Source organism: Oncorhynchus masou, unplaced genomic scaffold (genome assembly GCF_036934945.1).
Source record: "Oncorhynchus masou masou isolate Uvic2021 unplaced genomic scaffold, UVic_Omas_1.1 unplaced_scaffold_1832, whole genome shotgun sequence".
NCBI classification, from domain to species: Eukaryota; Metazoa; Chordata; class Actinopteri; order Salmoniformes; family Salmonidae; genus Oncorhynchus; species Oncorhynchus masou.
Genome location: NW_027008345.1, coordinates 43,454 through 65,834, shown reverse-complemented (window position 1 = coordinate 65,834; position 22,381 = coordinate 43,454). Strand labels below are relative to the sequence as shown.

The following is a 22,381-nucleotide window of genomic DNA, read 5'->3' as shown; positions in this document are numbered from 1 at the left end:
TTAAAAAAAGGTTAAATAAAGAATATATATAATAATTAAACAAGCGAAATGTTGGTATAGGGACAAAATGGAGTCGCAACTCAACGGCTCAGACACAAGAGATATAATAGTATAGATAATATAGAAGTGGCAGTTTGGGGAAAGGTTAGGATTAAAATATGCATAGCTGACTAATGCAAATGTATATTTCTCTCATGTATTTTCTCTTTCTTTCAAATCCCCATTTTGGGCGACACGCGTCATAGTGTGTTGGTCGATTGTACTAAGTTTTAATCAATAGCCTCGAATGTGTTTTTGTGTATGCATCTTGTCTTATCATTTTAGCTTGTTAATAAATTTAAAAAAATCAACTAAATTGGTGTGGTACGAACTCATTGGTGGGACCCGGGTCCGAACTCATTGGTGGGACCCGGGTCCGAACTCATTGGTGGGACCCGGGTCCGAACTCATTGGTGGGACCCGGGTCCGAACTCATTGGTGGGACCCGGGTCCGAACTCATTGGTGGGACCCGGGTCCGAACTCATTGGTGGGACCCGGGTCCGAACTCATTGGTGGGACCCGGGGTCCGAACTCATTGGTGGGACCCGGGGTCCGAACTCATTGGTGGGACCCGGGGTTCGAACTCATTGGTGGGACCCGGGGTCTGAACTCATTGGTGGGATCCGGGTTCGAACTCATTGGTGGGACCCGGGTTTGTGCAGATTCACGGATTATGCGACGTTCGGAATGAGACTGTAGAGGAAATTGATTAATTAGCGACTGTTGTCAAATCAATATTCTGATATATTCTGACCATGGTGGTTAATGAGTTAATCATTTCCTGATTCATTTAATCACGCAATTATAAACCGTTAATCATTCGATGAGCAGCAGTCGCCAGATTAACCGATACGTCTTGACAATCGTATAGAGAGTATAGATAATACATTATAAATATGATAGGTATTATAGTGTAGATATTATAGAGGGTATAGATAATACATTATAAATATGATAGGTATTGTAGTGTAGATATTATAGAGAGTATAGTACAGATAACAGATATTATAGCATAGATATAATATAGAGAGTATAGATAATACATTATAAATATGATAGGTATTGTAGTGTAGATATTATAGAGAATATAGATAATACATTATAAATATGATAGGTATTAGTGTGTAGATATTATAGAGAGTATAGTACAGATAACAGATATTATAGCATAGATATAATATAGAGAGTATAGATAATACATTATAAATATGATAGGTATTGTAGTGTAGATATTATAGAATATATATAATATAGATATAATACATTATCTGTACTATACTAACTATGATAGATATTATAGTATAGATATTATAGCATAGATATAATATAGATAGTATAGATCATATTTTATTTATATGATAGATATTATAGGAGATAGTGTAGAGTAAAGTTGATAGGTATAATAGTATAGATAGTATAGTATAGATAATATATTATAAGTATGATAGATAATATAGTACAGCTTTTATAGCATAGATATAGTATAAATAGTATAGATAATATTATAAATATGATATATCTTATAGTATAGATATAATATGGATAGTATATTATAGATATATTATACTAACGATAGATATTATAGTATAGTACAGATAATATATTATAAATACGATACATAGTATAGTATAGATATAATATAGATTTAATATAGATAATATATGATAGATATTATAGCATAGATAATATATTATCTATATTAAGTCTATATTATGAATATGATAGCTATTATAGTACAGACAGTATAGTTTAGATATAATATAGTTAGTATAGGTAATATATTATAAATATGATAGATATTATAGCATAGAATAAAGTTGATGGATATAAAAGTATAGATACTATTGAGAGTATAGTACAGATAGTATTTTATAAATATGACAGATATTAGAGTATAGATAGTATAGTATGAATAGTATAGTTAGATACGATATTCTAGTATATATATTTTAATATAGATAGATAATTATTCTAAATTTTCATAGATATTTTAGTATAGATATTATAGCATCTTACCTTAGCCATTCTCATGTGTTCTACATTCTCCATTTCTCTGAGTATGTTTTCTCTGTCTCGATCTAGTTTCCCCTGAGCGTCTCTCAGTCTCTCTAGATCTATCAGATAGTCCTTCTTCTTCCTTTGTAGCTCCACCCTCTCCGTAACTAGATCCCTGCTCCTCCTCCCCGTCTCCTCTTCCTGTACCAGGAGCTGCACCTCCCTGTCTGTCAGCTGCTGCTCCCGCACCTCCCACTCCCTCTCCCTCCTCCTCTTCTCCTGGTCGTGTGTGGCCTGCTGACGCTGCAGCGCGGCCGTCTCCTGCCTGTGTTTCTCCAGGCTGCGCTGTTTCTCCTGCTCGATCAGGGAGTTGTGGCGGGAGGAGGGACGGGAGGAGGGACGGGAGGAGAAGAAGGAGGTGAGGCGTTCGGGGCGGTTGGTGAGAGCCTGGCGCTGATCCTCAATGAAGCTGTCCTGCTGGACGACCACTGCCTGCAGGGACAAAGAGACAGATATAACACTGTCTGTGGGGACACGGAGACAGATATACCACAGTCTGTGGGGACACAGAGACACATATACCACTGTCTGTGGGGACACAGAGACACATATACCACTGTCTGTGGGGACACAGAGACACATATACCACTGTCTGTGGGGACACAGAGACACATATACCACTGTCTGTGGGGACACAGAGACACATATACCACTGTCTGTGGGGACACAGTGACCGATACACTACACAAAAACACAGTCAAAGTGAAGTGGAGGAGTCATTCAGCTTCTTCTGGTTAAGTACAATACAGCTGGTCCCAAGTCATCAGGAGAGAGGACAGGCGAGGACACTGACCTGCAGGGTGCTGAGCAGGTCATGGATGTGGCTCACACTGTGGAGGACCTGCTAGAAGACAACAGAGATAGATGGCACAATGAAGGGTTGGAGGACCTGCTAGAAGACAACAGAGATAGATAGCACAATGAAGGGTTGGGGAAACTGAAAGAAGAAAACAGACAGCAGGTCACACTATGAAGGGTTGGAGGACCTGCTTTTGTTCTGGGTCTGGGGTGTATGTTTATGTTCTGGGTCTGGGGTGTATATTTATGTTCTGGGTCTAGGGTGTATATATATGTTCTGGGTCTAGGGTGTATATTTATGTTCTGGGTCTGGGGTGTATATTTATGTTCTGGGTCTAGGGTGTATATATATGTTCTGGGTCTGGGGTGTATATTTATGTTCTGGGGTCTGGGGTGTATATTTATGGTCTGGGGTCTGGGGTGTATATTTATGGTCTGGGGTCTGGGGTGTATATTTATGGTCTGGGGTCTGGGGTGTATATTTATGTTCTGGGTCTGGGGTGTTTATATTTATGTTCTGGGTCTGGGGTGTTTATATATATGTTCTGGGTCTGGGGTGTATATTTATGTTCTGGGGTCTGGGGTGTATATTTATGGTCTGGGGTCTGGGGTGTATATTTATGTTCTGGGTCTGGGGTGTTTATATTTATGTTCTGGGTCTGGGGTGTATATTTATGTTCTGGGGTGTATGTTTATGTTCTGGGTCTAGGGTGTATATTTATGGTCTGGGGTCTGGGGTGTATCTATATGTTCTGGGGTGTATGTTTATGTTCTGGGGTGTATATTTATGTTCTGGGTCTGGGGTGTATCTATATGTTCTGGGGTGTATGTTTATGTTCTGGGGTGTATATTTATGTTCTGGGTCTGGGGTGTATATTTATGGTCTAGGGTGTATATATATGTTCTGGGTCCTGGGTGTATATTTATGGTCTGGGGTCTGGGGTGTATATTTATGTTCTGGGGTCTGGGGTGTATCTATATGTTCTGGGGTGTATCTATATGTTCTGGGGTGTATGTTTATGTTCTGGGTCTGGGGTGTATATTTATGTTCTGGGTCCGGGGTGTATATTTATGTTCTGGGTCTGGGGTGTATATTTATGTTCTGGGTCTGGGATGTATATTTATGTTCTGGGTCTGGGATGTATATTTATGTTCTGGGTCTGTGGTGTATGTTTATGTTCTGGGTCTGGGGTGTATGTTTATGTTCTGGGTCTGGGGTGTATGTTTATGTTCTGGGTCCTGGGTGTATATTTATGTTCTGGGTCTGGGGTGTATGTTTATGTTCTGGGTCTAGGGTGTATATTTATGTTCTGGGTCCTGGGTGTATATTTATGTTCTGGGTCCTGGGTGTATATTTATGTTCTGGGTCCTGGGTGTATATTTATGTTCCGGGTCCTGGGTGTATATTTATGTTCTGGGTCTAGGGTGTATATTTATGTTCTGGGTCTAGGGTGTATATATATATGTTCTGGGTCTGGGGTGTATATATATATGTTCTGGGTCTAGGGTGTGTATATATATATATATATATATATATATGTTCTGGGTCTGGGGTGTATTTTTATGTTCTGGGTCTAGGGTGTATGTTTATGTTCTGGGTCCTGGGTGTATATTTATGTTCTGGGTCCTGGGTGTATATTTATGTTCTGGGTCTGGGGTGTATGTTTATGTGGTAGTCTGGTCAGATACCTTTCTTACCTCAGTGTTCCTCTTCAGTAACAGCATCATGGTCGCATTCTCCCCCTGACAACACAAAACTCCAGCATGACTGAACACAGGAGAGGATTGTGTGTGTGTGTGTGTGTGTGTGTGTGTGTGTGTGTGTGTGTGTGTGTGTGTGTGTGTGTGTGTGTGTGTGTGTTTGTTGGAGATATCCCCATGTGCTGGGAAGACACCACTGTAGTCATTGTATTAGGTCTATTATTACACAACTAGCGTCCTGTGTTATTAAGTGTTCTGTATTAGAGATGGGCTTGGCAGGAAGAGTCCCACGGCTAATTCATAGCAGAGGCAGATTAATGCATCCTAATGACTCTGTTCATGTACAATACTTTAATGATGTAATGAGTTTTATGTACGGAACTGTAAGGACTCAACCACTTCCTGGTCAGACATATGGCCTCAGAGCCTCAAAACAAACAAACACACATCCTACCGGCGAACCCTTTCCACAGAAGGTTCTACCTGGAACCCAAAAGGGTTCTACCTGGAACCCAAAATGGTTATCCTTTGGGGACAGTTGAAGAACACTTTTGGAAATATTTAGCTGGTATACTGTCAGATATAGCTTGGTGTGATGAGTACCACCAGCTGGTATACTGTCAGATATAGCTTGGTGGATTGTGGACCACCAGCTGGTTTACTGTCAGATATAGCTTGGTGTATTGAGGACCACCAGCTGGTATACTGTCAGATATAGCTTGGTGTGATGAGTACCACCAGCTGGTTTACTGTCAGATATAGCTTGGTGTATTGAGGACCACCAGCTGGTATACTGTCAGATATAGCTTGGTGTGATGAGTACCACCAGCTGGTATAATGTCAGATATAGCTTGGTGGATTGAGTACCACCAGCTGGTATACTGTCAGATATAGCTTGGTGGATTGAGTACCACCAGCTGGTTTACTGTCAGATATAGCTTGGTGTGATGAGTACCACCAGCTGGTTTACTGTCAGATATAGCTTGGTGGATTGAGGACCACCAGCTGGTTTACTGTCAGATATAGCTTGGTGGATTGAGGACCACCAGCTGGTTTACTGTCAGATATAGCTTGGTGTATTGAGGACCACCAGCTGGTATACTGTCAGATATAGCTTGGTGTGATGAGTACCACCAGCTGATATACTGTCAGATATAGCTTGGTGTATTGAGGACCACCAGCTGGTATACTGTCAGATATAGCTTGGTGGATTGAGTACCACCAGCTGGTATACTGTCAGATATAGCTTGGTGGCTGAGTACCACCAGCTGGTTTACTGTCAGATATAGCTTGGTGTGATGAGTACCAGCAGCTGGTTTACTGTCAGATATAGCTTAGTGGATTGAGGACCACCAGCTGGTTTACTGTCAGATATAGCTTGGTGGATTGAGGACCACCAGCTGGTATACTGACAGATATAGCTTGGTGTATTGAGGACCACCAGCTGGTTTACTGTCAGATATAGCTTGGTGTGATGAGTACCACCAGCTGGTATACTGTCAGATATAGCTTGGTGGATTGAGGACCACCAGCTGGTTTACTGTCAGATATAGCGTGGTGGATGGAGGACCACCAGCTGGTTTACTGTCAGATATAGCTTGATGGATTGAGGACCACCAGCTGGTATACTGTCAGATATAGCTTGGTGGATTGAGTACCACCAGCTGGTTTACTGTCAGATATAGCTTGGTGTATTGAGTACCACCAGCTGGTTTACTGTCAGATATAGCTTGGTGGATTGTGGGTAACCTTCTTCAGTACACCATCTGACTCTGTCCTGCGAAGGTCTGCTCTGTCCTCTCCCTCTTCTTTGTCCCCATCTATACAACACAAGACACTCATCAGATATGTAGAAGACATGTTGCCCGGCATTGTCACACAAAACACCAAGGCTTGAGAATGAGGTCACATCAAGTCTTGAGAATGAGGTCAAACCAAGGCTTGTGAATGAGGTCAAACCAATGCTTGTGAATGAGGTCACACCAAGGCTTGAGAATGAGGTCAAACTGATCAGATGGATGCTCTAAGTTAAAGGGATCCATCTTTGATCTTAAACTCCATTATTGACATGATAAACAAGGAAAACAGAGGCCCATCTGAGGCTCTCAAGGCTTCTCAACCCTTGATAATGAATACGTATTACTGACAGGGAGGTGTCTTACTCTTAGAGATGTGTATCTGCTGAGAGTCAAAGCCTCCGAAGGTCTCGGCCCTGCGAAGGAGGCATACAGGGCCCGGGCCCACCACTCCTCCTGTCTCTGAGACCCACACCACCTGCTGCCCCCCCATCGCTCCTCCCAGCGTACCGTTCACCAGCGCCTGCAATGTCTCCACTGTCACACACACACACACAGAGAGACAGAGAGACAGAGCGACAGAGAGAGAGAGAGAGAGAGAGAGAGAGAGAGAGAGAGAGAGAGAAAGTGCAGAGAGAGAGAGAGAGAAAGTGCAGAGAGTGAGAGAAAGGATTTCACTAACCAAATGATAATAACTATGTTACTGACCGTACTGTACCGTAGATATTAAGAGTTTCTAATCTTTACACCAATATCTTCTAATCTAATTCAAAAACTCTTTGCAATCAACCTTCCCAGTACGTTCTCACATCAGAGGAGAACATCTGATAGATCAGGAAGACATTGAAAGATAATGTGACATTGGAAGCCACTGTTAGGTCTAATGCACCATGTCTACAGTCTGGTCTCCACCCCTGGTTCCCATTAGATGGGCTGTTGTTACCACACCATGTCTATAGTCTGGTCTCCACCCCTGGTTCCCATTAGATGGGCTGTTGTTACCACACCATGTCTCCTCCACCCCTAGTTCCCATTAGATGGGCTGTTGTTACCACACCATGTCTATAGTCTGGTCTCCACCCCTGGTTCCCATTAGATGGGCTGTTGTTACCACACCATGTCTACAGTCTGGTCTCCACCCCTGGTTCCCATTAGATGGGCTGTTGTTACCACACCATGTCTACAGTCTGGTCTCCACCCCTGGTTCCCATTAGATGGGCTGTTGTTACCACACCATGTCTCCTCCACCCCTAGTTCCCATTAGATGGGCTGTTGTTACCACACCATGTCTATAGTCTGGTCTCCACCCCTGGTTCCCATTAGATGGGCTGTTGTTACCACACCATGTCTACAGTCTGGTCTCCACCCCTGGTTCCCATTAGATGGGCTGTTGTTACCACACCATGTCTACAGTCTGGTCTCCACCCCTGGTTCCCATTAGATGGGCTGTTGTTATCACACCATGTCTATAGTCTGGTCTCCACCCCTGGTTCCCATTAGATGGGCTGTTGTTACCACACCATGTCTACAGTCTGGTCTCCACCCCTGGTTCCCATTAGATGGGCTGTTGTTACCACACCATGTCTACAGTCTGGTCTCCACCCCTGGTTCCCATTAGATGGGCTGTTGTTACCACACCATGTCTACAGTCTGGTCTCCACCCCTGGTTCCCATTAGATGGGCTGTTGTTACCACACCATGTCTACAGTCTGGTCTCCACCCCTGGTTCCCATTAGACGGGCTGTTGTTACGACACCACGTCTCCTCCACCCCTGGTTCCCATTAGACGGGCTGTTGTTATTACACCATGTCTACAGTCTGGTCTCCACCCCTGGTTCCCATTAGATGGGCTGTTGTTATCACACCATGTCTACAGTCTGGTCTCCACCCCTGGTTCCCATTAGATGGGCTGTTGTTACCACACCATGTCTACAGTCTGGTCTCCACCCCTGGTTCCCATTAGATGGGCCACTGTTACCACACCATGTCTCCTCCACCCCTGGTTCACATTAGATGGGCTAATGTTACATTCATGGTGAGAGACTAGTCTGTCTACTAACCTTCCTGTAGTGCTCCCTTTATGATGGGTTCTCCTTTAGGTATGTCCTCAGAGCCTGCTCCGCTCCCAGCCCTGAACAGCCCCTTGGCCCTGGTGACCTGGCTGGGGCCCTGGTCCTCTCCTGGGCCTGTTCCTGGGGGGGTTCCAGGGCTCCGGACCTCACACATCTCCCTAAACACGGCCATCTTCTCCTCCAGCATACACATGATCTGCTCATCCTTCTTCCTCAGCATCTCTGCAGGGGAGATGAGGTATTGTTACTGTTGATGAGTGTACCCTTCACAGAATCCTCTCTGGAAGGGAGATGAGGTATTGTCAGTGTTGATGAGTGTACCCTTCACAGAATCATCTCTGGAAGGGAGATGAGGTATTGTTACTGTTGATGAGTGTACCCTTCACAGAATCATCTCTGGAAGGGAGATGAGGTATTGTTACTGTTGATGAGTGTACCCTTCACAGAATCATCTCTGGAAGAGAGATGAGGTATTGTCAGTGTTGATGAGTGTACCCTTCACAGAATCATCTCTGGAAGGGAGATGAGGTATTGTCAGTGTTGATGAGTGTACCCTTCACAGAATCATCTCTGGAAGGGAGATGAGGTATTGTTACTGTTGATGAGTGTACCCTTCACAGAATCATCTCTGGAAGGGAGATGAGGTATTGTTACTGTTGATGAGTGTACCCTTCACAAAATCATCTCTGGAAGGGGTAGATGAGTGTATCATCTCTGTTACTGTTGATGAGTGTCCCTTCACAGAATCATCTCTGGAAGGGAGATGAGGTATTGTTACTGTTGATGAGTGTCCCCTTCACAGAATCATCTCTGGAAGGGAGATGAGGTATTGTTACTGTTGATGAGTGTACCCTTCACAGAATCATCTCTGCAGGGGAGATGAGGTAGTTATGTTGATGAGTGTACCCTTCACAGAATCATCTCTGCAGGGGAGATGAGGTATTGTTACTGTTGATGAGTGTCCCCTTCACAGAATCATCTCTGGAAGGGAGATGAGGTATTGTTACTGTTGATGAGTGTACCCTTCACAGAATCATCTCTGCAGGGGAGATGAGGTATTGTTACTGTTGATGAGTGTACCCTTCACAGAATCATCTCTGGAAGGGAGATGAGGTATTGTTACTGTTGATGAGTGTACCCTTCACAGAATCATCTCTGCAGGGGAGATGAGGTATTGTCAGTGTTGATGAGTGTACCCTTCACAGAATCATCTCTGGAAGGGAGATGAGGTATTGTTACTGTTGATGAGTGTACCCTTCACAGAATCATCTCTGGAAGGGAGATGAGGTATTGTTACTGTTGATGAGTGTACCCTTCACAGAATCATCTCTGGAAGGGAGATGAGGTATTGTTACTGTTGATGAGTGTACCCTTCACAGAATCATCTCTGCAGGGGAGATGAGGTATTGTCAGTGTTGATGAGTGTACCCTTCACAGAATCATCTCTGGAAGGGAGATGAGGTATTGTTACTGTTGATGAGTGTACCCTTCACAGAATCATCTCTGGAAGAGAGATGAGGTATTGTCAGTGTTGATGAGTGTACCCTTCACAGAATCATCTCTGGAAGGGAGATGAGGTATTGTTACTGTTGATGAGTGTACCCTTCACAGAATCATCTCTGGAAGGGAGATGAGGTATTGTTACTGTTGATGAGTGTACCCTTCACAGAATCATCTCTGCAGGGGAGATGAGGTATTGTTACTGTTGATGAGTGTACCCTTCACAGAATCATCTCTGGAAGGGAGATGAGGTATTGTTACTGTTGATGAGTGTACCCTTCACAGAATCATCTCTGGAAGGGAGATGAGGTATTGTTACTGTTGATGAGTGTACCCTTCACAGAATCATCTCTGGAAGAGAGATGAGGTATTGTCAGTGTTGATGAGTGTACCCTTCACAGAATCATCTCTGGAAGGGAGATGAGGTATTGTTACTGTTGATGAGTGTACCCTTCACAGAATCATCTCTGGAAGGGAGATGAGGTATTGTTACTGTTGATGAGTGTACCCTTCACAGAATCATCTCTGCAGGGGAGATGAGGTATTGTTACTGTTGATGAGTGTACCCTTCACAGAATCATCTCTGGAAGGAGATGAGGTATTGTTACTGTTGATGAGTGTACCCTTCACAGAATCATCTCTGGAAGGGAGATGAGGTATTGTTACTGTTGATGAGTGTACCCTTCACAGAATCATCTCTGGAAGGGAGATGAGGTATTGTTACTGTTGATGAGTGTACCCTTCACAGAATCATCTCTGGAAGGGAGATGAGGTATTGTTACTGTTGATGAGTGTTCCGGGTTGGAGCGAGCGGTCGCATCTACACTTCGGTCCGCAGGTAGTATAACTTTTCATTACATTTCATTATAGTACAACGGTTTGATTTGTCTAATCTTAGCAATTTCTTCTTAGCTAGCTACATAGCCGTCTTTGTATCAAAGATAATTGCGTAATTATTGTATTTCGTCGTCCTAACGTAGTCTACACTGCTATCTGCCCAGCAGCTAGCTAACGTCCACTTGCACTGTAGAAACTATTACACTCAACGACTCGATTAGTGTAGTGTTAGCTAGCTACATAGTTGTCTTTGCTGTCTTTGTATCCAAGGTAATTGTGTAGTTTAGTGTGTGTAGACTTAGAGTGATTATCTTAATTTACCGAGGTTAGCTAGCCAGCTACTTGTCGTCCTTAACGTAGGAGTTACTGCTAGCTAGCTAGCCAACAGCTAGCCAACATCTTCCGATTTGAACTTCAACAACCCGGTCAACATTCCGCCTCGCTCCACAGGTAGTATCACATTTTCATTTCACTTCATTACAGTACAACGGTTTGATTTGTTTGATCGTAGCTAGCTAGCTACATAGCCGTCTTTGTATCTAAGACAATTGTGTAGTCTGGAGAGATTTTCTAGGTTAGCTAGCCAGCTATTGTCGTTCTTTTAACGTAACGTTACGTAATCAACACTGCTAGCTAGCCAGCTAGCCCCCGAATAGCAGCACTGTAGAAACTATTACACTCGACGGAACGACTTGATTAGTGTAGTGTCAACAACGTAGCCACTGCCAGCTAGCCTACTCCAGCAGTACTGTATCATTTCAATCATTTTAGTCAATAAGATTCTTGCTACGTAAGCTTAACGTTCTGAACATTCGATAAGTGTAGTCCACTTGTCATTCCAATCTCCTTTGCATTAGCGTAGCCTCTTCTGTAGCCTGTCAACTATGTGTCTATCTATCCCTGTTCTCTCCTCTCTGCACAGACCATACAAACGCTCCACACCGCGTGGCCGCGGCCACCCTAATCTGGTGGTCCCAGCGCGCACGACCCACGTGGAGTTCCAGGTCTCCGGTAGCCTCTGGAACTGCCGATCTGCGGCCAACAAGGCAGAGTTCATCTCAGCCTATGCCTCCCTCCAGTCCCTCGACTTCTTGGCACTGACGGAAACATGGATCACCACAGACAACACTGCTACTCCTACTGCTCTCTCTTCGTCCGCCCACGTGTTCTCGCACACCCCGAGAGCTTCTGGTCAGCGGGGTGGTGGCACCGGGATCCTCATCTCTCCCAAGTGGTCATTCTCTCTTTCTCCCCTTACCCATCTGTCTATCGCCTCCTTTGAATTCCATGCTGTCACAGTTACCAGCCCTTTCAAGCTTAACATCCTTATCATTTATCGCCCTCCAGGTTCCCTCGGAGAGTTCATCAATGAGCTTGATGCCTTGATAAGCTCCTTTCCTGAGGACGGCTCACCTCTCACAGTCCTGGGCGACTTTAACCTCCCCACGTCTACCTTTGACTCATTCCTCTCTGCCTCCTTCTTTCCACTCCTCTCCTCTTTTGACCTCACCCTCTCACCTTCCCCCTACTCACAAGGCAGGCAATACGCTCGACCTCATCTTTACTAGATGCTGTTCTTCCACTAACCTCATTGCAACTCCCCTCCAAGTCTCCGACCACTACCTTGTATCCTTTTCCCTCTCGCTCTCATCCAACACTTCCCACACTGCCCCTACTCGGATGGTATTGCGCCGTCCCAACCTTCGCTCTCTCTCCCCCGCTACTCTCTCCTCCTCCATCCTATCATCTCTTCCCTCTGCTCATACCTTCTCCAACCTATCTCCTGATTCTGCCTCCTCAACCCTCCTCTCTTCCCTTTCTGCATCCTTTGACTCTCTATGTCCCCTATCCTCCAGGCCGGCTCGGTCCTCCCCTCCCGCTCCGTGGCTCGACGACTCATTGCGAGCTCACAGAACAGTGCTCCGGGCAGCCGAGCGGAAATGGAGGAAAACTCGCCTCCCTGCGGACCTGGCATCCTTTCACTCCCTCCTCTCTTCATTTTCCTCCTCTGTCTCTGCTGCTAAAGCGACTTTCTTCCACTCCAAATTCCAAGCATCTGCCTCTAACCCTAGGAAGCTCTTTTCCACCTTCTCCTCCCTCCTGAATCCTCCTCCCCCTCCCCCCCCCCCTCCCTCTCTGCAGATGACTTCGTCAACCATTTTGAAAATTAGGTCGACGACATCCGATCCTCGTTTGCTAAGTCAAACGACACCGCTGGTTCTGATCACACTGCCCTACCCTGTGCTCTGACCTCTTTCTTCCCTCTCTCTCCAGATGAAATCTCGCTTCTTGTGACGGCCGGCCGCCCAACAACCTGCCCGCTTGACCCTATCCCCTCCTCTCTTCTCCAGACCATTTCCGGAGACCTTCTCCCTTACCTCACCTCGCTCATCAACTCATCCCTGACCGCTGGCTACGTCCCTTCCGTCTTCAAGAGAACGAGAGTTGCACCCTTTCTGAAAAAACCTACACTCGATCCCTCCGATGTCAACAACTACAGACCAGTATCCCTTCTTTCTTTTCTCTCCAAAACTCTTGAACGTGCCGTCCTTGGCCAGCTCTCCCGCTATCTCTCTCAGAATGACCTTCTTGATCCAAATCAGTCAGGTTTCAAGACTAGTCATTCAACTGAGACTGCTCTTCTCTGTATCACGGAGGCGCTCCGCACTGCTAAAGCTAACTCTCTCTCCTCTGCTCTCATCCTTCTAGACCTATCGGCTGCCTTCGACACTGTGAACCATCAGATCCTCCTCTCCACCCTCTCCGAGTTGGGCATCTCCGGTGCGGCCCACGCTTGGATTGCGTCCTACCTGACAGGTCGCTCCTACCAGGTGGCGTGGCGAGAATCTGTCTCCTCGCCACGCGCTCTCACCACTGGTGTCCCCCAGGGCTCTGTTCTAGGCCCTCTCCTATTCTCGCTATACACCAAGTCACTTGGCTCTGTCATAACCTCACATGGTCTCTCCTATCATTGCTATGCAGATGACACACAATTAATCTTCTCCTTTCCCCCTTCTGATGACCAGGTGGCGAATCGCATCTCTGCATGTCTGGCAGACATATCAGTGTGGATGACGGATCACCACCTCAAGCTGAACCTCGGCAAGACGGAGCTGCTCTTCCTCCCGGGGAAGGACTGCCCGTTCCATGATCTCGCCATCACGGTTGACAACTCCATTGTGTCCTCCTCCCAGAGCGCTAAGAACCTTGGCGTGATCCTGGACAACACCCTGCCGTTCTCAACCAACATCAAGGCGGTGGCCCGTTCCTGTAGGTTCATGCTCTACAACATCCGCAGAGTACGACCCTGCCTCACACAGGAAGCGGCGCAGGTCCTAATCCAGGCACTTGTCATCTCCCGTCTGGATTACTGCAACTCGCTGTTGGCTGGGCTCCCTGCCTGTGCCATTAAACCCCTACAACTCATCCAGAACGCCGCAGCCCGTCTGGTGTTCAACCTTCCCAAGTTCTCTCACGTCACCCCGCTCCTCCGCTCTCTCCACTGGCTTCCAGTTGAAGCTCGCATCCGCTACAAGACCATGGTGCTTGCCTACGGAGCTGTGAGGGGAACGGCACCGCAGTACCTCCAGGCTCTGATCAGGCCCTACACCCAAGCAAGGGCACTGCGTTCATCCACCTCTGGCCTGCTCGCCTCCCTACCACTGAGGAAGTACAGTTCCCGCTCAGCCCAGTCAAAACTGTTCGCTGCTCTGGCCCCCCAATGGTGGAACAAACTCCCTCACGACGCCAGGACAGCGGAGTCAATCACCACCTTCCGGAGACACCTGAAACCCCACCTCTTCAAGGAATACCTAGGATAGGATAAAGCAATCCTTCTCACCCCCCCTTAATGATTTAGATGCACTATTGTAAAGTGGCTGTTCCACTGATGTCAGAAGGTGAATTCACCAATTTGTAAGTCGCTCTGGATAAGAGCGTCTGCTAAATGACTTAAATGTAAATGTAAATGTACACTTCACAGAATCATCTCTGGAAGGGAGATGAGGTATTGTTACTGTTGATGAGTGTACCCTTCACAGAATCATCTCTGGAAGGGAGATGAGGTATTGTTACTGTTGATGAGTGTACCCTTCACAGAATCATCTCTGGAAGGGAGATGAGGTATTGTTACTGTTGATGAGTGTCCCCTTCACAGAATCATCTCTGGAAGGGAGATGAGGTATTGTTACTGTTGATGAGTGTACCCTTCACAGAATCATCTCTGGAAGGGAGATGAGGTATTGTTACTGTTGATGAGTGTACCCTTCACAGAATCATCTCTGGAAGAGAGATGAGGTATTGTTACTGTTGATGAGTGTACCCTTCACAGAATCATCTCTGGAAGGGAGATGAGGTATTGTTACTGTTGATGAGTGTACCCTTCACAAAATCATCTCTGGAAGGGAGATGAGGTATTGTCAGTGTTGATGAGTGTACCCTTCACAAAATCATCTCTGGAAGGGAGATGAGGTATTGTCAGTGTTGATGAGTGTACCCTTCACAGAATCATCTCTGGAAGGGAGATGAGGTATTGTTACTGTTGATGAGTGTACCCTTCACAGAATCATCTCTGGAAGGGAGATGAGGTATTGTTACTGTTGATGAGTGTACCCTTCACAGAATCATCTCTGGAAGGGAGATGAGGTATTGTTACTGTTGATGAGTGTACCCTTCACAGAATCATCTCTGGAAGGGAGATGAGGTATTGTTACTGTTGATGAGTGTACCCTTCACAGAATCATCTCTGGAAGGGAGATGAGGTATTGTTACTGTTGATGAGTGTACCCTTCACAGAATCATCTCTGGAAGGGAGATGAGGTATTGTCAGTGTTGACGAGTGTACCCTTCACAGAATCATCTCTGGAAGGGAGATGAGGTATTGTTACTGTTGATGAGTGTACCCTTCACAGAATCATCTCTGGAAGAGAGATGAGGTATTGCTACTGTTGATGAGTGTACCCTTCACAGAATCATCTCTGGAAGGGAGATGAGGTATTGTTACTGTTGATGAGTGTACCCTTCACAGAATCATCTCTGGAAGGGAGATGAGGTATTGTTACTGTTGATGAGTGTACCCTTCACAGAATCATCTCTGGAAGGGAGATGAGGTATTGTTACTGTTGATGAGTGTACCCTTCACAGAATCATCTCTGGAAGGGAGATGAGGTATTGTTACTGTTGATGAGTGTCCCCTTCACAGAATCATCTCTGGAAGGGAGATGAGGTATTGTCAGTGTTGATGAGTGTACCCTTCACAAAATCATCTCTGGAAGGGAGATGAGGTATTGTCAGTGTTGATGAGTGTACCCTTCACAGAATCATCTCTGGAAGGGAGATGAGATATTGTTACTGTTGATGAGTGTACCCTTCACAGAATCATCTCTGGAAGGGAAATGAGGTATTGTTACTGTTGATGAGTGTACCCTTCACAGAATCATCTCTGGAAGGGAGATGAGGTATTGTTACTGTTGATGAGTTTACCCTTCACAGAATCATCTCTGGAAGGGAAATGAGGTATTGTCAGTGTTGATGAGTGTACCCTTCACAGAATCATCTCTGGAAGAGAGATGAGGTATTGTTACTGTTGATGAGTGTACCCTTCACAGAATCATCTCTGGAAGAGAGATGAGGTATTGTTACTGTTGATGAGTGCACCCTTCACAGAATCATCTCTGGAAGGGAAATGAGGTATTGTCAGTGTTGATGAGTGTACCCTTCACAGAATCATCTCTGGAAGGGAGATGATGTATTGTTACTGTTGATGAGTGTACTCTTCACAGAATCATCTCTGGAAGAGAGATGAGGTATTGTTACTGTTGATGAGTGCACTCTTCACAGAATCATTTGTGGAAGGGAGATGAGGTATTGTTACTGTTGATGAGTGTACCCTTCACAGAATCATCTCTGGAAGGAGATGAGGTATTGTTACTGTTGATGAGTGTACCCTTCACAGAATCATCTCTGGAAGGGAGATGAGGTATTGTTACTGTTGATGAGTGTACCCTTCACAGAATCATCTCTGGAAGGGAGATGAGGTATTGTTACTGTTGATGAGTGTACCCTTCACAGAATCATCTCTGGAAGGGAGATGAGGTATTGTTACTGTTGATGAGTGTACCCTTCACAGAATCATCTCTGGAAGGGAGATGAGGTATTGTCAGTGTTGACGAGTGTACCCTTCACAGAATCATCTCTGGAAGGGAGATGAGGTATTGTTACTGTTGATGAGTGTACCCTTCACAGAATCATCTCTGGAAGAGAGATGAGGTATTGTTACTGTTGATGAGTGCACCCTTCACAGAATCATCTCTGGAAGGGAAATGAGGTATTGTCAGTGTTGATGAGTGTACCCTTCACAGAATCATCTCTGGAAGGGAGATGATGTATTGTTACTGTTGATGAGTGTACTCTTCACAGAATCATCTCTGGAAGAGAGATGAGGTATTGTTACTGTTGATGAGTGCACTCTTCACAGAATCATTTGTGGAAGGGAGATGAGGTATTGTTACTGTTGATGAGTGTACCCTTCACAGAATCATCTCTGGAAGGGAGATGAGGTATTGTTACTGTTGATGAGTGTACCCTTCACAGAATCATCTCTGGAAGGGAGATGAGGTATTGTTACTGTTGATGAGTGTACCCTTCACAGAATCATCTCTGGAAGGGAGATGAGGTATTGTTACTGTTGATGAGTGTACCCTTCACAGAATCATCTCTGGAAGGGAGATGAGGTATTGTTACTGTTGATGAGTGTACCCTTCACAGAATCATCTCTGGAAGGGAGATGAGGTATTGTTACTGTTGATGAGTGTACCCTTCACAGAATCATCTCTGGAAGAGAGATGAGGTATTGCTACTGTTGATGAGTGTACCCTTCACAGAATCATCTCTGGAAGCGAGATGAGGTATTGTTACTGTTGATGAGTGTACCCTTCACAGAATCATCTCTGGAAGGGAGATGAGGTATTGTTACTGTTGATGAGTGTACCCTTCACAGAATCATCTCTGGAAGGGAGATGAGGTATTGTTACTGTTGATGAGTGTACCCTTCACAGAATCATCTCTGGAAGGGAGATGAGGTATTGTTACTGTTGATGAGTGTACCCTTCACAGAATCATCTCTGGAAGAGAGATGAGGTATTGTTACTGTTGATGAGTGTCCCTTCACAGAATCATCTCTGGAAGGGAGATGAGGTATTGTCAGTGTTGATGAGTGTACCCTTCACAGAATCATCTCTGGAAGGGAGATGAGGTATTGTCAGTGTTGATGAGTGTACCCTTCACAGAATCATCTCTGGAAGGGAGATGAGGTATTGTTACTGTTGATGAGTGTACCCTTCACAGAATCATCTCTGGAAGGAGATGAGGTATTGTTACTGTTGATGAGTGTACCCTTCACAGAATCATCTCTGGAAGGGAGATGAGGTATTGTTACTGTTGATGAGTGTACCCTTCACAAAATCATCTCTGGAAGGGAGATGAGGTATTGTTACTGTTGATGAGTGTACCCTTCACAGAATCATCTCTGGAAGGGAGATGAGGTATTGTTACTGTTGATGAGTGTACCCTTCACAGAATCATCTCTGGAAGAGAGATGAGGTATTGCTACTGTTGATGAGTGTACCCTTCACAGAATCATCTCTGGAAGCGAGATGAGGTATTGTTACTGTTGATGAGTGTACCCTTCACAGAATCATCTCTGGAAGGGAGATGAGGTATTGTTACTGTTGATGAGTGTACCCTTCACAGAATCATCTCTGGAAGGGAGATGAGGTATTGTTACTGTTGATGAGTGTACCCTTCACAGAATCATCTCTGGAAGGGAGATGAGGTATTGTTACTGTTGATGAGTGTACCCTTCACAGAATCATCTCTGGAAGAGAGATGAGGTATTGTTACTGTTGATGAGTGTCCCCTTCACAGAATCATCTCTGGAAGGGAGATGAGGTATTGTCAGTGTTGATGAGTGTACCCTTCACAAAATCATCTCTGGAAGGGAGATGAGGTATTGTCAGTGTTGATGAGTGTACCCTTCACAGAATCATCTCTGGAAGGGAGATGAGATATTGTTACTGTTGATGAGTGTACCCTTCACAGAATCATCTCTGGAAGGGAAATGAGGTATTGTTACTGTTGATGAGTGTACCCTTCACAGAATCATCTCTGGAAGGGAGATGAGGTATTGTCAGTGTTGACGAGTGTACCCTTCACAGAATCATCTCTGGAAGGGAGATGAGGTATTGTCAGTGTTGATGAGTGTACCCTTCACAGAATCATCTCTGGAAGGGAGATGAGGTATTGTTACTGTTGATGAGTGTACCCTTCACAGAATCATCTCTGGAAGGGAGATGAGGTATTGTTACTGTTGATGGGTTTACCCTTCACAGAATCATCTCTGGAAGGGAAATGAGGTATTGTCAGTGTTGATGAGTGTACCCTTCACAGAATCATCTCTGGAAGGGAGATGAGGTATTGTTATTGTTGATGAGTGTACCCTTCACAGAATCATCTCTGGAAGAGAGATGAGGTATTGTTACTGTTGATGAGTGTACCCTTCACAGAATCATCTCTGGAAGGGAGATGAGGTATTGTTACTGTTGATGGGTTTACCCTTCACAGAATCATCTCTGGAAGGGAAATGAGGTATTGTCAGTGTTGATGAGTGTACCCTTCACAGAATCATCTCTGGAAGGGAGATGAGGTATTGTTACTGTTGATGAGTGTACCCTTCACAGAATCATCTCTGGAAGAGAGATGAGGTATTGTTACTGTTGATGAGTGCACCCTTCACAGAATCATCCATGTCTTATAGAGTATACGTCATCTCTAACACACAGTCTCCATCTCATCCGATGGCTATAGAACTGCTGTGGCTATGAGTGTAGCTAACATTGATATATACTGAAGTTAGGTATTTGAACAGAACTTAAATGAACAAATATATAAATAATAAATAAATGCCCTCTTTGGAATTTCTTCCAGCACGTCCTGTGCAACTAGAGGGAGAAAAAACCTCTAGATCGCCTTTACTCCACACACAGAGACGCATACAAAGCTCTTCCTCACTCTCCGTCTGACCATAACTCTATCCTCCTGCTTCCTGCTTACAAGCAAGAACTCAAACAGGAAGTACCAGTGACAAGCTCAATACAGAAGTGGTCTGAAGCTACAGGACTGTTTCGCTAGCACAGACTGGAATATGTCCCTGAGATTCATCCAATAACATTGAGGAGTTTTACTACATCAGTTACTGCCTTTATTAATAAGTGCAACGACGACATCGTCCCCACAAAGACCGTGCGTGCGCATCCCAACCAGAAGCCATGGATTACAGGCAACATCCGCACTGAGTTAAAGGCTTGAGCTGCCAATTTCAAGGAGAGGGACACCAATCCGAATGGTTATAAGAAATCCAGCTACGACCTCCGACAGTCAAAATGTCAATACAAATCCTACTAGGTGTGGCAGGGCTATCAAGCTGTCACAGATTACAAAGGGAAACCCAGCCGTGAGCTGCCCAGTGACGCAAGCCTACCAGTCCCTTCAATGTTGTGATGATAAAATCCTGGAGAAATAAATAGCACATAGAAAAAAAAATGTTTTACCAGATATTATTGTTCATTCTGATCAGACAGGTTTTTTACATGGACGATACATTGGTGATAATATAATTACTTGAAACAATTGAACATTATGAAAACAAAGATAACCAGACTGGTCTTCATAGCAGATTTTGAAAAGGTGTTTGATATAGTACGACTGGAATTTATATAACAATCCCTGGATTTCTTTAATTTCGGTGAATCTCTTACACATTCGGTTAAAGTTATGTATAGCAGCCACAGGTGTAAAATAGTAAATAATAGTTAGTTAGTTTTTTTCTTTTAAGAGGAGTACAACAGGGCTGTCCAATGTCTCCATATCTATTTTTTATGGCCATTGAAATGCTGGCTAATAAAATTAGACCCAACAAGAACATCAAGGAGTTAGAAATCCAGGGGATTAAAAACTCTGTCAGAGTGACCATTGGGTTCTTGGTCACCTCCCTGACCAAGGTACTTCTGCCCCGAATACTCAGTTTGGCCATGCGGCCAGATCTAGGAAGAGTCTTGGTGGTTCCAAACTTCTTCCATTTAAGAATGATGGAGGCACTGTGTTCTTAGGGACCTTCAATATTGCAGACATTTTTTGGCACCCTTCCCAAGATCTGTGCCTTGACACAATCCTGTCTCGGTGCTCTACGGACAATTCCTTCGACCTCATGGCTTGGTTTTTGCTCTGACATGCACTGTCAACTGTGGGACTTTATATAGACAGCTGTGTGCCTTTACAAATCATGTTCAGTCAATTAAATTTACCACAGGTGGACTCCAATCAAGTTGTAGAAACATCTGAAGGATGATCAATGGAAACAGAATGCACCTGAGCTCAATTTCAAGTCTCATAGCAAAGGGACCGAATACTTATGCAACTAAGGTATCTGTTTTTTTTATACATTTGCAAACATTTATAAAAACATGTTTTTGCTTTGTCATTACAGGGTACTGTGTGTAGATTGATCAGGGAAAAAACATTCATCAATTTTAGAATAAGTAACAAAATTAGGAGAAAGTGAAGGGGTCCGAATGCTCTGTATAAGTTTCAGTTAAACCCCAAATGTAACGTTATCCTGTACATTTGGACAGCTGTGCCATACAGGTTGCAAAATAAATGGGAAGAGATTTCCCGATGTACCGATTCCATGGTGTGAACTGACAAAAAAAACAACACTTAGAGTTTTTCCATTTTTCAAATTATGATACAACATTTTTGCCACCAACAGAATGCTACATATAATGTCACGCCCTGATCTGTTTCACCTGTCCTTGTGATTGTCTCCACCCCTTCCAGGTGTCGCTTATTTTCCCCAATGTATTTATCCCTGTGTTTCCTGTCTCTCTGTGCCAGTTCGTCTTGTATGTTTTTCCAAGTCAACCAGTGGTTTCCCCGTTCTCCTGCGGTGATGGGTGGGATGGGCTGAGAGGTGCTGAGGGAGTCTACGGTGATAGGTGGGATGGGCTGAGAGTTGCTGAGAGGGTCCACGGTGATGGGTGGGATGGGCTGAGAGGTGCTGAGGGGGTCTACGGTGATAGGTGGGATGGGCTGAGAGGTGCTGAGGGGGTCTACGGTGATGGGTGGGATGGGCTGAGAGTTGCTGAGGGGGTCTACGGTGATGGGTGGGATGGGCTGAGAGGTGCTGAGAGGGTCTACGGTGATGGGTGGGATGGGCTGAGAGTTGCTGAGAGGGTCTACGGTGATAGGTGGGATGGGCTGAGAGTTGCTGAGGGGTCCATGGTGATAGGTGGGATGGGCTGAGAGTTGCTGAGGGGGTCCATGGTGATAGGTGGGATGGGCTGAGAGTTGCTGAGAGGGTCTACGGTGATAGGTGGGATGGGCTGAGAGTTGCTGAGGGGGTCCATGGTGATAGGTGGGATGGGCTGAGAGTTGCTGAGGGGTCTACGGTGATAGGTGGGATGGGCTGAGAGTTGCTGAGAGGGTCTACGGTGATAGGTGGGATGGGCTGAGAGTTGCTGAGGGGTCCA

At 45.0% G+C, this 22,381-nt stretch overlaps 1 protein-coding gene across 1 annotated transcript in view; it reads right to left on the bottom strand.

The window, feature by feature from the left end:
* Positions 1–22,381, bottom strand: part of LOC135532353 (A-kinase anchor protein 13-like) — a 51,640-nt gene that overhangs the window by 6,860 nt on the left and 22,399 nt on the right. The window contains 6 exon segments of the mRNA XM_064959915.1: positions 2,057–2,527; positions 2,889–2,939; positions 4,592–4,636; positions 6,344–6,414; positions 6,757–6,927; positions 8,451–8,684. Coding sequence (XP_064815987.1) covers positions 2,057–2,527; positions 2,889–2,939; positions 4,592–4,636; positions 6,344–6,414; positions 6,757–6,927; positions 8,451–8,684 — 1,043 coding nt within the window.